General features: G+C 41.9%; 1 protein-coding gene across 1 annotated transcript; it reads right to left on the bottom strand.

Moving 5' to 3' along the window:
- Positions 12606 to 13349, bottom strand: LOC110437501. Its single transcript, XM_021465964.1, has one exon. It carries the CDS (start codon positions 13347 to 13349, stop codon positions 12606 to 12608), a length of 744 nt encoding a protein of 247 aa, XP_021321639.1.

Genomic DNA, 14164 nt, shown 5'->3' with positions numbered 1-14164 from the left:
GCATTTGCCGGGTGCATCAACAAACGTGGAGATCAAGTCATCAAGCGTAGATAGCCGGCATTTGATATCAGGGGATATGATTGAATGTTTGTTATACATTCTATGTAACAAACTCAGAAGCACATTTGTTGACTGATTGGATCCTCTATGACGTACGCTACCCCTCGTACTATATAAGTAGGTTTAGGGACGCCCTAGATCAATATTCTATTACTTCCATTCTAGTGTATAGCTACAATCAACAACCATGTAACTGAGCATATGAATATAGAAAGATCCACTTGAAACTCGATGTAGGATACTACTTACCTGAACTAGTATAATCCCTGTGTCTTGTGTGCTACCCATCTGAATCCCTACGTATGAATATGTGTTGACACTTCTAATACTAGGTTGTCATCACTAGCATAGAGCTAGAAGTGTTGGTATTATAAATGCTCCTCTAGAAATAAATATGGGATCTGCAATTAGATAAAATACTATTGTAGCACTTCACCAAGAAATATTTTAGGTATCATTATTTTATATTTTGCTCAAAGGAAAGAACTAAGGACTTAAACTAGAGATGAACTCGCAAAAACTTGATAACTTGAGAGATCAAACACATAGTCACTTGCTTTGGTAGGGGTAAGCCACATTAAATAAATATAATGAATTAATATAAGATCAAATGATATCACACGCCGAGATTAGAAAGATTGAATTCTAGGTAGGTTCTAATTTACTAGGTCTTTTATCTACTAGCACATACACAATCATATATAGCACAAAAGACTCTTTATTTATGTATAAGGAACATCACTAAAGAAAACCAGAACATAGCATGACTTCCTACGTAATACCAATTCTGCTAGTCCTATCAACAGGAGGTGGATTATATAAGACTCAACGAAACTGTAACTTTCGCGAACTACCACATGACCCAGCCAATAGGGTGCATTTGCAGGTAAATAGCATCTTAAAACCTTGCTTACATGTAATCTACCACTAAACTCCCTCGAGAAAAGAGCTAGGCGCTCTGCAAACATATACATAAACTCATTATCAATCATAACTATATTAAATATAAAACCATAATGATATTTAGAATAAAGTCGTAGAGAAAGATACAAGATAGTACCAAACTTGATGACGATGATCCAAATCCTGAGCAAAATTGCTCAACTCTTGAATCTATCTAGTCTAAACCTATGAAGAATTGGAGTAGCAATTCTAATTCTCTAGTGGTGAGAGATCTCTAAACCCTAGCTCTACTGATGACTTCCTCTAATGAATTAATTAGGGTTTCAATCTAGGGGTCTCGGCCTTGCTTATATAACCCTAGTAAAATGACCGCTGCCCTTGGATCCAACCGACCTTAATGCACAGTTTAGATTGATCATCAATGATGGTAGAAGGGCGATCCACGAGCTCAACCCTAATTGGCTTAGGGGTAGGGCGGCCGCCCTATGCAACTAATAGGTGCAGGGGGTGCCTTCCTGAACCTTCTAGAGTCTTCTTGTAGATGCGTGGGTGTTGACTGTCCTTAACGTCAACATTATATATTCAATTAATGCACAACTTGATGGCAAGAGTTATTAGTGCATAGTTGTAGGGTTTATTCTGACAAGTTCCACGAGTTGTGTTGCTCTGACCTCTTTTGCAGGATTATTGATATTTCACCACATAAAAGTATCCCAAATGATGAAATTGAGTACACCATTGCAAAGGACTCGTCTAGATGATCGAAACGGATATATCATTTGCTATATTTTGAGTCCCAATGAGAGAGTCCTCGATGGATACGCCTAAGAATTCTTTGGAATACTTCGAAAGCATCACTAAGCAATAGTTTTATGGACTAACATGACAATTTCCATAGCTTTGGTTGTAACACCCAAAATCTGATTTTCACTTAACAGGATTTAATTGGATTTATTTAAGCATTTTTGTGAGCATTTAATCTAGTAAATAAATATTTTTGTTGAAATTAAAATTTATCGTAATTTTAGTAACATGTTTTTGCATTCATGCTGGTCATAATTTTGTTCTATGTTGTGTGGTTTTGTTTGATTCTAGATTTGAATCTTTTCTCTATTTGAAAATGCTTTGGAAAACATATTGAAATGGGAAAAAAGAGAAGCCACCCTCCCTGGGATCAGGCCAGAGGCCTGGTTTCCCCTCTCCCCACGCGCAGCCCAGGCTCTGGCCCAACGGCGCGCCACCCCCTTTTCCCCTCTCCCTCTCCCTTTCTTTTGGCTGACAGCCGGGACCCGCTCCTCCCCCGCTGACATTCCATCCCCACCTGGCAGAGCCCTTCCTTCTTCCTAGCTCTCACCGTGAACGAGCCGGAGTCGCCAACGAACCTACTGAACCCGTTTCAATCCTGATTTCTGCGGGATTTGGTTTCCCCGAGCCTATTTTGCCCTTGGTAAATCCCCTGCGGCCCTCTTTGTCCATCTACAAGCGTCTGTAGCCAACCTCGGTGCTCCCCGACATTGTTTTGGATCTCACCGAGGAACTTCACCACCGCCTCTAAGGAACTTAGCGCCTGCTGCTCTGTCAACGAAGGCAAGGCTGTGCCGAGCTTCGTGACGCTGTTGCCAAGCTGCTGGACCCCTTGCTCCTCCTTCTCGGGTTCCCTAGGATTCACTAACTCACACCGAACCTCTACAGGAACCCCATTTCCAGCCACTGCGACTACATACTCCCTCCGTTCCTTCCCGGTCCAAGTAAAACGAGTTGGTGAGTTCGCAAGAGGCTTCTCTTCGTTTCCGTATATTCGGTTTCGTCCCTGGTGCATGGCAGCGGGTTTTCCCGAGCTCCGGCGAGGCCCAGTCATGGCGCCACCGTGCCGGACCTGTGCTCCGGTGGCCAGCCGGTCGGTGCCCATCCCTGAGCCGTCGGATCGAAATCCAGCGACCCAGATTAGAAGATAACGGTTCGTTGTCATTTTAGCTAAAGAGTCCCCGGAGAAATTTATATATTTAACCCGCAGTCCAAGCGCCTTCCTGAGAATACGTTTTCTCGGTTAGGTTACGTATTTTGCGATCGGTTTAGTTCAAAGTACGCTTTCCAATATTTACAAGTCTGCCACTGAAATTGTTTTGCTTATAAAATACTCATTTGAACTCTGGTTTGATCCATTCAAATTCTGTTAGATTCGTTTTTGCGAGCTCTACATGTTAGTGGTACTGTTTGACTGGGTTGAAAATTTTGAATTTCATAGTAGCATTTAATTATTTGTTCTTCTATAGGAAATCTTAGAAAATTCGTAACTTCTACGTTTTAATTTTGATTTTTGTGAACTTTACGTCTGTGTAATTGTAGCGCTGCGTAGAATATTTTTATAAACTTTTATAATTGTTTTATCACTATTGGTGTAATGTCCTAATTATAGCTTGTTTGCTTTGTGTATGATTGTCTCCATTGGAATGCGTGTTGTTGATTGATGATTGGGAATAGACGGTGAGCCGTACGTTGGTGAGGAAGACCATGCCTTTGATGACCAGCAGCAGTCTTAGGAGAGCTTTGATCAAGGCAAGTATAACTTGGGACTATCCTTGTTACCTACACACTTATAATTATATATATATATATATCATATGCATGTGTCCACCTTGTCGACCTTAGCAAAAACATAGATGATTGTTACCCTAGATTCTTGTTACCTATTTGATTTGCATTTCGGTGTAGTTATGCTAGTGCTTGATGTAATCCATGATCTTGTAAGATGATTAATTGCTATGCAATGAACGTTAAAAGATGACGGATAACCATATAAGATCTTATCTATAAGTGATCAACGGGATAACAAGGCAACCATGAGGGCTATAATGGTTCTGGCTTTAGCTCAGTATAAAGACCTTTTCTAGCTTATTAGAGGTTATCCGTAAGGGCGCTAGATGGATTTGCCGACACGGGTATAGTGTGAGCCTCTGTCCTTATGTGTATAGGTTGCGCGTCATTGTGACATTTGGAAGGGGGGCTCTATATCTGCTCGCCCGGGAAATCTTGCGGCCCTAACTTATTAGACAAACTTTTGAAAGGCTTCATAGTGATCCCTGCCGACCTCCCTAGGAAGGAGGTTAAGAGATTAGCTACCTCGGGCAAAAGGTAAATTATGACTCTAAAGATGTATAACCTCTGCAGAGTATTTAAAATTGGTATACTAGCCGTGCTCATAGTTAAGAGCGGCCTTGGGAATTCTTATATTAAAGATGATGACGCTTATTAAGTTATTATGTTAATTTGTTTATTATTTATGCTATGAGTTAATTATGCTTACATTTGATCATGTGATTATGGGTTATTTATGCTACCTTGACACTTGCTATTTAATTATGAACATGCTATCTACATATAAAAGCTAAATGCAGTTAAACCAATATCAGCTATTTGAGCCTCATGAACCCCTAGTTCTACTTATTGAGTATGATATGTGCTCACTCTTGTAATTTCCCAACACCTCAGGTTATGCAAATGATGATGATTGGATTGACGATTATCCATATGAGTACTAGGTTTAAAGTCAACCAGTCAACGTTTGTCCCTGTGTGATGCTTCTGTCGAGAGAGTTGATTTATCCATATTTATCATTATTGTATAAGACTATGTGATCATTATTGTTTTGCTATGTAATAAACATTGCAATAATACTCTTGAGATTTGTCTACTTATGTGTGCGACTATTTCTGAGGGACACATGAGTCTTTTATGCATCCTATTTTGTTCTTAAAATATGGGTGTGACAAATTGGTATCAGAGCTTTGTTGACTGTAGGACGCAAACCTAGTCAGTAATTGTCAAAAATTTAGGTCCTTTACTTATTTCATGCTTCCCAACGATGAGCTTGTTATTTGCTAAAAGTTTTATTTTTTTATGCTTCTCAGTCTTATTCTGTAACGCCCAAAATTTGATTTTGAATTAATAGGAATTAATTTGATTTAATTAAGTATCTTTGTGAGCATTTAAACTTAGTACTTAAATAATTTTTACGGAAAATAAAATTTATCATAAGTTTAATAAATATGTTGGTGCATTTCGTGCTGGAGCATATTTAATTCTATGATGTTGGCTTTTTGGTTTGAATTTATTTGATTCAAATTCTATTTGGAAAATGCTTTAGAAAAATAAACAAAAGAAAAAAAGGCGAAAGGCAAACCACCCCGCGCTTGGCCCAGCTACCCATCCAGCGCCTAGCCCAACTCCCCCACGGCCCACTCCCCCTCTCGCGGCCTGGTTTACGTTTTCCCCCGCCCCCAACCCGCTCGCAACGGCCCAACCGGCCCAGGCCGTGCACGCGCACTCTCTCCCTTCTTCCACCACTGACAGCTGGACCCCGCCTCCCTCCCTCTCAGACGTGCAGGACCCATCGCGCGGCGCCCCTTTCTTCTTCACATATCCGGGGTGGATTCTCCCCCTCAGTCCCGAGCCAATCCCGAAAACCCCGGGATCTCCTTGCAATCGGGTGCGCCAAGCTTCTATAAAGGCTCAAGGCCTTCCCGCGACCTCCTTTGCTATTTTTTCTGCGCCCTAGGAGCCCTAGCCGCCCTAGCACACGAGCAGTTGAGATCTCGCCGAAGCACGCCGTCTTCCTCGCCGCGAAACCGCGCCCTGCTTGCTACTCGGCCCAAGCAAGAGTCGCTAGGTGAGCCGCGACGTCTTTCTCCTCCGTCCCGTGTGCTTGGACTCGAGTTTGGTGATCGGAATCGAGGAATCAAGGGCGCCGGTGAGCTTCACGGCGGCGCCTATGGCGCACCACCACGCCGGAGAGCAGGAAACCGACCAGCCGCCGCCTAGCTCCCCTCTGGTGCGTTGTGGACCGTTCGATTGGAGATCCATGGCCGAGAAGAAGATACCCCTTCGGGGGGTATTTTTGTTAAAGAGTCCCTGCATTCTTGTATATTAGAACCCGCGGTGCTTCGCGCCATCTGGGAAAAACGTTTGCGGTTTGGAAAGCGTATTTTCGTTCGAGTTAAAACTAAATACGTTTTCTGTTATTTACAGGATTGCCATTCACAGTATTTTGCTCATAAAATAGTCATTTTAACTCCGAATTTGTCCGTTCAAATTGTGTTAGGTTCGTATTTACGACCTCTACATGTTAGAAGTATTATTTCTCTGTTTTGAAACTTTTTATTTTCGCAGTAGCTTTTAATTAATTATTTGTCTATAGGAAATCTTGGAAAATTCATATCTTCTAAGTACGTTTTAATTCCGATTTTCGTGAACTTTGCGTTTGTGTGATCGTAGTGCTGTGTAGAATATTTTGTTAAACTTTTATCTTTGTTTTACCACTGTTTGGTGTATTGTTCTAATTATAGCTTGTTCGTTTCGTGTATGATTGCCTACATTGGATTGCGTGTTGTTGATTGATGATCAGGTATAGACGGTGAGCGATACGTTGGTGATCAAGGTCAATCTTTTGAAGACCAGCAGCAGGCTTAGGAGAGCTTTGATCATGGCAAGTATAACTTGGGATCATCCTTATTACCTATACACTTATAAATACACATATATATATCATATGCATATTTCCACCTTGTCGACCTTAGCAAAATCATTGATGATTGTTACCTGGATTCCTTGCTACCTACTTGATATGCATTTGGTGTAGTTGTGCTAGTGCTTGATATAATCCATGATCTTGTAAGATGATTAATAGCTGTGCAATGAACATAAAAGGATGACAAATAACTATATGAGATCTTGTCTGTATGTGATTACCCGGGATAATAGTGCAACCATGAGGGCTATAATGGCTCTGACTTTAGCTCAGTATGAAGACCTTTTCTAGCTTGTTAGAGGTTACCCAAAAGGGCGCTAGAGGGGCTTAACCGACACGGGTATAGTGCGAGCCCCTGTCCCTATGTGTATAGGCTGCGCGTCATTGTGCCATTCGGAAGGGGGTATCTATATCTGCTCGCCTAGAAAACCTTGCGGCCCTAACATGTTAGACGAACTTTTGAAAGGCTTCATAGTGATCCCTGCCGACCTTCTTTGGTATTGGGTTAAGAGGTCGACGGGCCTCGGGCGAAAGGGTAAATCATGACTCATGGGTAAAGATGTACAACCTCTGTAGAGTGTTAAAAACTAGTATACTAGCCGAGCTCACGGTCAGGAGCGGCCTTGGGGACATCTACATTAAGATGATGAGCTTGTTATGTTATTATGTTCATGTGATTATTGGATTATTTATGCTACCTTGACATTTGCTATCTAATTATGAACATACTATCCACTATTAAAAGCTAAATGCAGTCAAACCAGTGTCAGCTATTTGAGCCTCATGAACCCTGGTTATACTTGTTGAGTACGATATGTGCTCACTCTTGCAATTTTCCAACACCCCAGGTTATGCTAATGATGATGGTTGGAATGAGGACTACCGTTATGAGTATTAGGCTTGGAGTCAACCAGTCAACAATATCCCTTTGTGGTGCTTCCGTCGAGAGCGTTGTTTATTTCTTATTATCATTATTATATAAGACTATGTGATTTATTATCGTTCTGCTATGTAATAAACACTGCAATGGTACATTTGGGATTTGTCTACTTATGTGTGCGACTGTTTCTGGGGTACATATGAGTCTTTTCTGCATCCTATTTTGTTCTTAAAATATGGGTGTGACATATTCTATTGTGAAATTATTGCATCTATCTGATCTATGTCTAAAAACTTTTTGTAGATGCCGCCCCATACCCGTAGTGCTGCACGCATGTCTGCTAAGGAGTATCGTGCCCAGTTCAACCCAAGGGGCAGCATATGGAGGGTGTTCCTGAGCTGGTGTTGGCATTTCTTAGCGTCGTTACTAAAGATAGACTATAATCCATCATTAGCAATGGCACCAAAAATGTCGGGTGTTGGTATACAATAACTATCGTTACGTCAGAGAGATAACCCAAGGCCTTTAACGGCGCTGGCCTTAGCAGTGCAATCTGGTAACAATAATTAGGAATGCTAGATTGGCCATCCTAACCATCCTTACTCACGATATGCAAAGCTGTAGCATGGCACCAGATAAATGCATAGAGTTTACAATCTTAAGTAACAGTACTTAGGTACGCCAATCAATAGTTCATGAATATAAAGAATAAAAGTGCTAGCGAACATAACTATTGTAGCATTTCAACCCGTGAGTATTCAGGGGTTATCTTATTTAATCCCGTAGGAGGGCGTAACAAATGCATCTAGCTTGGTTTGTAGCATGATCACTTACTGAGATGCATAGGTAGACATAGTCTAATCAGGGGTCACGACAGACTCTTAAAATATGGATAGTGGACACACTCATCGCGGCAACCTCAAGGAATAAAGAGAAAAATAAGGAAATAAAAGAAATAAAGAACAACTACTTGAGCTGGCATTGATCTTATATAACTATGCAAAGAATTGTTAGTAGAACATCTAATCAATATAACTAGAGTTAGAACTAAGTCTGAGGCTCTGGGGAGATCTCCGCAGCTGGACATCCAGCCGATAGGGACTTTACAGAACTCCTACCGGAATACCTGATCGTGGGGGAATACTAGAGATGATAGGGCTGTCACTACCCTGCCACCTACCCCTCTACTCGAAAGATACCCGCGCATCTGCTGATCTCCGCATACTCGAGCACCTCGCCCGTGTAATTGGAAATGCCTCCTAGCCTCCCAGGACCCCAACCCTTTGGATTGACAGGCTCGGCTAAGAGTGGCCATCACAGCCCAACGAACCGTTACCACAATCTTAATCCTTTGTCTATTCATACTAATTCGATGAACGATGAAGAACAAGGATAAACACATCAAGAACATAACACAAGAACTAAGAACTCGTTCATATACTATGAACAAGATATGAACACAACTATACTCTAATTCAATTGCATAATCATATAAATAAGATAAGAACTTGCTCATGGAGGAGAACTGAATTGTATTCATACCAAGAAGCTCTAAGATCCTCCAAGGAGACAAGCTCTCCTTGCTAGCTTTGCCTTGCTCTACTACTGAATCTAAACTAAAGAACAAGTAGAGATGTGAGGTGTATTGCTACAAACGATGGTGTTTGTGTTGAATGGTGTGGAGCCATCTATTTATAGCCCAACAAGGACGGTTCATGGTGATCTAAATTTGGTAGGAGGTGACACCGTCATATGCATGCTGCCATGCAACCCCTTGAAAATGGTGGGACCGAGTTGCCGCCACAGGGGGTGCGCCTGCACCAGGGTGCGGTCGCACCACTGGTGGGCCCCCCTGGCCACCGCCTTCGCGTGGTCAGTTTGTCTCTGGGCCCTGATCATTCCCGTGGTTACGGATGGATCCAGTTTGGTGTTTTGGTGGGCTTTTCAATTTATCTTTGATTTACGCCTTTTCTGAATACGCTTTCTTGAAGTGCGCTTTCTCGTGTCTTTTGCGCCTTTCCACGTGTCATACCTGAAATTGATATTTGCAACAAAACTTGTGGAAAGGTTAGTTCAAAGCCCTACCATCTATTTATTTTATTTATTAAAATGATGTATACAATTATAAGATAAGGGGTACCAACAACTCCCCCACACTTGGTCCTTTGCTCGTCCTTGAGTGAAGGCACTAAAGACCAAATGGGTTCATCTTCCTTGTCAAAAGAATATGCATACAGTTTATTCCCAGCTTCACCTGGATTTATGAACTTCAAAGTGTCTACCAAGCTATCTTGGGTAACTGAAACATGGAACAGCCTGGATTCAAATCCTCTTACATAGTCCCTGCGCAGAAACTTGGGGTTTTGCAAGATTTTGAAAAATAAAGATAGCATATGTTTCTTGAATGATGCTCTCAAGTCCCTCCTAATATGTGAGTGGTTCCTTACCAAGGCATAAAGAGTTGATGCCTTCTTTTTGATCATCCTACTTCTAAAAGGCTTATCTGGAGTTTTGGGTAGGTATGATAGTGAAACTTACTTACCCTGCATATGTTGTCGAGTCAAACCCAGGACCATACCGGAGGGAGTGCACCATACCCTTAGATCAGAATGTGCAAGTGTGTGGAATTTTTGGTGGAATCCTATCAGTACTTTTATTGTAACATTCCTTGCATCAAGACTCTCTTTTGAAATGAGATGAAAAACTTGAGAGGATACGGGCTATAACACAAATTTTATTTTTTTTTATTTTTTGGACGGGTATGAATTTTCCCCGTTTTGCCCCTTTGGCTTTTTCTCATAATTTTTTTTATATATATAGCCCATTCCTATGATTTTGATAAAAACGAAAGAGAGCTTTATGATAACAAATGCAAGGAATGTATATGAATGCACAATTCTCAGGGTGAGATATTGGCATTTTTATTTGGTGGATATATGTGCGCAACCCTCAGTGTAAGATTTGGCGAAATTTTGGGTGGATGGAGAAAGCATGTTGTGCGCGACTTCTCAGTGTGAGAGTCGGCTTTTATATGGTGGGTGCAAGTGAATTGTGATCTTAGAGGCATGAAACATCTATCGACAGTGGTCCAAAAATTTGACCAAACTCAACACAGAGCAAGCAGCATATGTAGAAGGTTTAATCACGAACAAATATTTGGCCATGGTAGCAATAAAGCTTGATCATTCAAGAATCTTGCTATTGAATTTTGCTTTTTATAAAAGAAAACCCAAGTACTTTGCAAGAACCAGCAAGCATCATGTCATCCTACTATATCACATACGTCAATTACTTAGATAAAATGGGGTCCCTATAACAAGTGTTCATAAATCTCTAGGGATATTAGCTAAGAATAAAAAGTATGCAAAAACATATTTGAACATAGCCTAGACATGATCGATGGAGTACGAAGGTAACATCATTTTAAACATTTCATTTGAAAATCTTTTTGGGGGAAGAGGGTTTGCACAAACTGAGATTTTTGATTTAATAGTCCTTCCCCCACACTTGTTTTCTTTCATGTCATGGTTAGTCACAATATATATAGAAAACAAGTGCACAAGATAAACAAACTTTTTTATTATTGATAACTTTGAATAGGCACATTACATTGGAAGGGAAAAATATTTGAAACATAAATATTGTGAAAAGGAAAAATGTGCCTAAACAAAGATTCGTGCAGGAGGTGTGGTCTAAAGATCTTCAAAAAGGCAACCAACACCTAAGGCTTCAGCAACCTTTCTAAGTTTAGTATTAAACTTGAAGCGAAACCTATTAACATCATCACTGAGGTTCCTAATCTCAGTGTTCTTTTCCTCTAGGTTGTCTTCTAAAACCTGTAACTCAGCACGTAGGCTAGCCTGCTTAGCTAAAAGCTCAGCTATGATATTGGGATCATCTTCTTTATCGCTGCTCTCGTACTGTCCTGCACGACGCTTGATTGACGGCTGGGGCAAGTGCCTCCTGATCCTAGGGAGAGTACTGGACAATTCCGTCTTCTTGGCCTTGCCACCCATCTTGCTACCAGCATGATTGCCTTGCCTATCACCACTAGGGGCTTTTCTCTTAAGTCCTGTGTTGCTAGTGGACGAACGGGCAGTAGCGGGTATGTTAGCGGCGCTATTGGTGGGCGCTTTGTGGTTTGCTGGTAACAACGCTAACGGCTTTCTCTTCTCCGCATGGACCTCCTTGCTAAAACTCTCTTGGTAAGGTGTTATGTCTAGATTGGCTATGGTCTTGGGAGCATTGATCAGCGAGAGGGCATAGCTAGACATGGTCACTACTGAAGAATGGGAGAGCTTAGCAATCTTCAAAAGAGGGAGATGACAAATGGTTGGTGTGAGAACAGAAGAGGCCTATGGAGGATTTTATAGGTGCTAACGCAGTCCCTGATCTGGAAACAACTTGATCGTAACCATGGACGTGATGCTAATCAGTGCAAAAGAGGAAGGGAAAAAGATTGGGGCCGATTGGCGGACTTGGGGGTGCGCCCACACCAGGGTGCGGCCGCACCACTGGGTCCACCAGTCGGCCTCAGTCTTTCGGGTATTTCTTTCCCTATCTGAGTATTTCGCGATCCTAGTTACGATCAATCATGATGCGCCGTGGAATCACAGTGATAGTGTGTGGGATAGAGTTTTGAATTTTGAAAACTTTCTAAAAGCTATCACACTATCATGCATTTATGAGTGATTGATACCTATGATCACAAAGATTCAAAAATGAAGAAAAGATCATAGGGGCAATATGGACTAATCATAAATACAACAAATGCACCATTTATTCAAAACATAAATAGAAAGAATTTATTCAAAATAAATAAATAAGTAAAAAGAAAATATATATTTATATATACTTTTTTATAAGTAAAAACTTGCCTAGGGATAACTTACCGATTTACCTTCGGCAAGGGCTCATCTTTCTAGTCCGTTGAGCGGGACTCTTCTCCCATTACTTCTTGCTTGATGATGGCACATCTATCTTGTGAGGAGTAGACGGTTGCACCTGCTTGGGCCACCACTTTAGCAATATCACCTTTGGAGGTGTGGAAGTTTGTTCAACCTTCAGGTTTGGTTTCCACACCTGCTTCGGTTGTGAAGGCTTGGGGACTTCGTCCCTCTTTTCATTCTTTTTAGGAGCTATTTTCTTTTTCTGCTCCTTATTATTTTTCTTAGGAGCCGCCTTTTCTTTTGGCTCCAGATTTTTCTTAGATATTTTTGTATTTTTAATAAGTTGAGGCTAGATCTCAACCTGCCTAATGCCTTGGGGGTTTGGCCCATAGAGGATGCGTATCATGTTGCAATCTTGTTGACGGCGTGACCTGAACTTGAACTTCTCTTCTTGGCCATTAATGTTGAAGCAGATTTCTCCAGCCCCAACATCAATCTGTGCTCCAGTCGTACTCAAGAATGGTCTTCCTTTGATTAGTGGTGTTTCTTTAGTGAGCTCCATGTTGAGCACCACAAAATCTGCTGGAACATAGTATCCTATGATCTTAATAGGGATGTCTTGAGCAATCCCTACCGGGTACCAGACTGACGAGTCTACCAACTGGAGTGTCATGGTGGTTGCCTCCAAGTTGGTGAAGTTCAGCCTGTAAAAGACTGATTTCGACATGACGCTCACACTCATCCCCAAATCACATAGGGCATGGTCGAATTGCTGGGCCCCTATTGAGCAAGAGATTGTGGGGCACCCAGGATCCTGCTTCTTCTCGGGCAGCTCATTGAGTATAGCTACGCTACATTCTTCTGTCAGCTTGACAACTTCAGTGGACGGCAATGGTCGCTTATTGTTGATGATGTCCTTGATGAACTTAGAGTAGGACGGAATATGCAAGACATCCATCAATGGTACACTGACGAGCGTCTTTTCGACCATTTCCACGAAGCGGAGGAACTGTTCATTTCCATCCTTCTTCTTCCTCGGAAAGGGTAGCATCGTGGTGTCCCCATAGTTGTTTGGGGTCGGCTCGTCTTCCATGGATTCTTCTGATGGTTGAGCCGGCCCTTCTACCTGTGTTTCCTCCTATTGTCGTGGCGCCCTTCCTGTCTTATGCTTAGGATTGTTGACACCGTTTTTGGGCACGTGTCTAGGATGGCAGGATAGGGTGGCAGTACGATGCGGGTTGCCGATGAGGATGGTTGCCGATGAGGGAGAGGTTGAATGTGACTAAGTCCACAGGCAGTAATATGGTGCCGATGGCTGGATAAAAAGGTCTGCCGATGACTATGGCAAAGGGATTGCCGATGATGCAAAGGAGGAGTCCGGAAGCTGCCAGTTGTCATGTGGAGGAGTTTCGGTTTGTCACGAAGGATAGTTTGTTATTTCCTTAATTATTTGCATCGTTTTGTATACGGATTCCGTGTAATTTGGAATTCGAATTCTAATCGTGTCTGGTTGTAGTTCTTTGAGCAGGGTATAAATATAAACCCTAGGGCCTTGTAAGAATCAATCAAGAAATCAATCAAATACACGTTTTTACTCATATTCCAGCATCTACTTTTCGACGACTTCGTCATATTTTTTTTCTTTTTATTACGAGTTCTTAGGAATTCGTCGACTTAAGCTCGGCGTGTTCTCAAGTTCCGCGTGAGTACCTCTTAGCCGTGACATCCGGGCGCATCGCTGTTGTCAGGACTAAAGTATTCGAGTTATCACCTTTGTCGATAGTAAGGTCAAATCGGCTGGCACGCCTTAACGTTTGAATCGGGTATTAGCCCTTTGTGTTTGCAGATCAGTTTTGCATCAACACATCTTTTGGCACGCCCAGTGGGACCGATTCAAGATCAAGATCA

The sequence above is a fragment of the Sorghum bicolor genome, chromosome 8, assembly GCF_000003195.3.
Source record: "Sorghum bicolor cultivar BTx623 chromosome 8, Sorghum_bicolor_NCBIv3, whole genome shotgun sequence".
Lineage (NCBI taxonomy): Eukaryota > Viridiplantae > Streptophyta > Magnoliopsida > Poales > Poaceae > Sorghum > Sorghum bicolor.
This window is presented reverse-complemented; position numbering and strand designations above follow the sequence as displayed.

What these genes read in the sequence shown, in the direction of transcription:
- LOC110437501 (XM_021465964.1), bottom strand. Translation starts at nt 13,349, where the DNA reads ATGGAAGACGAGCCGACCCCAAACAACTATGGGGACACCACGATGCTA.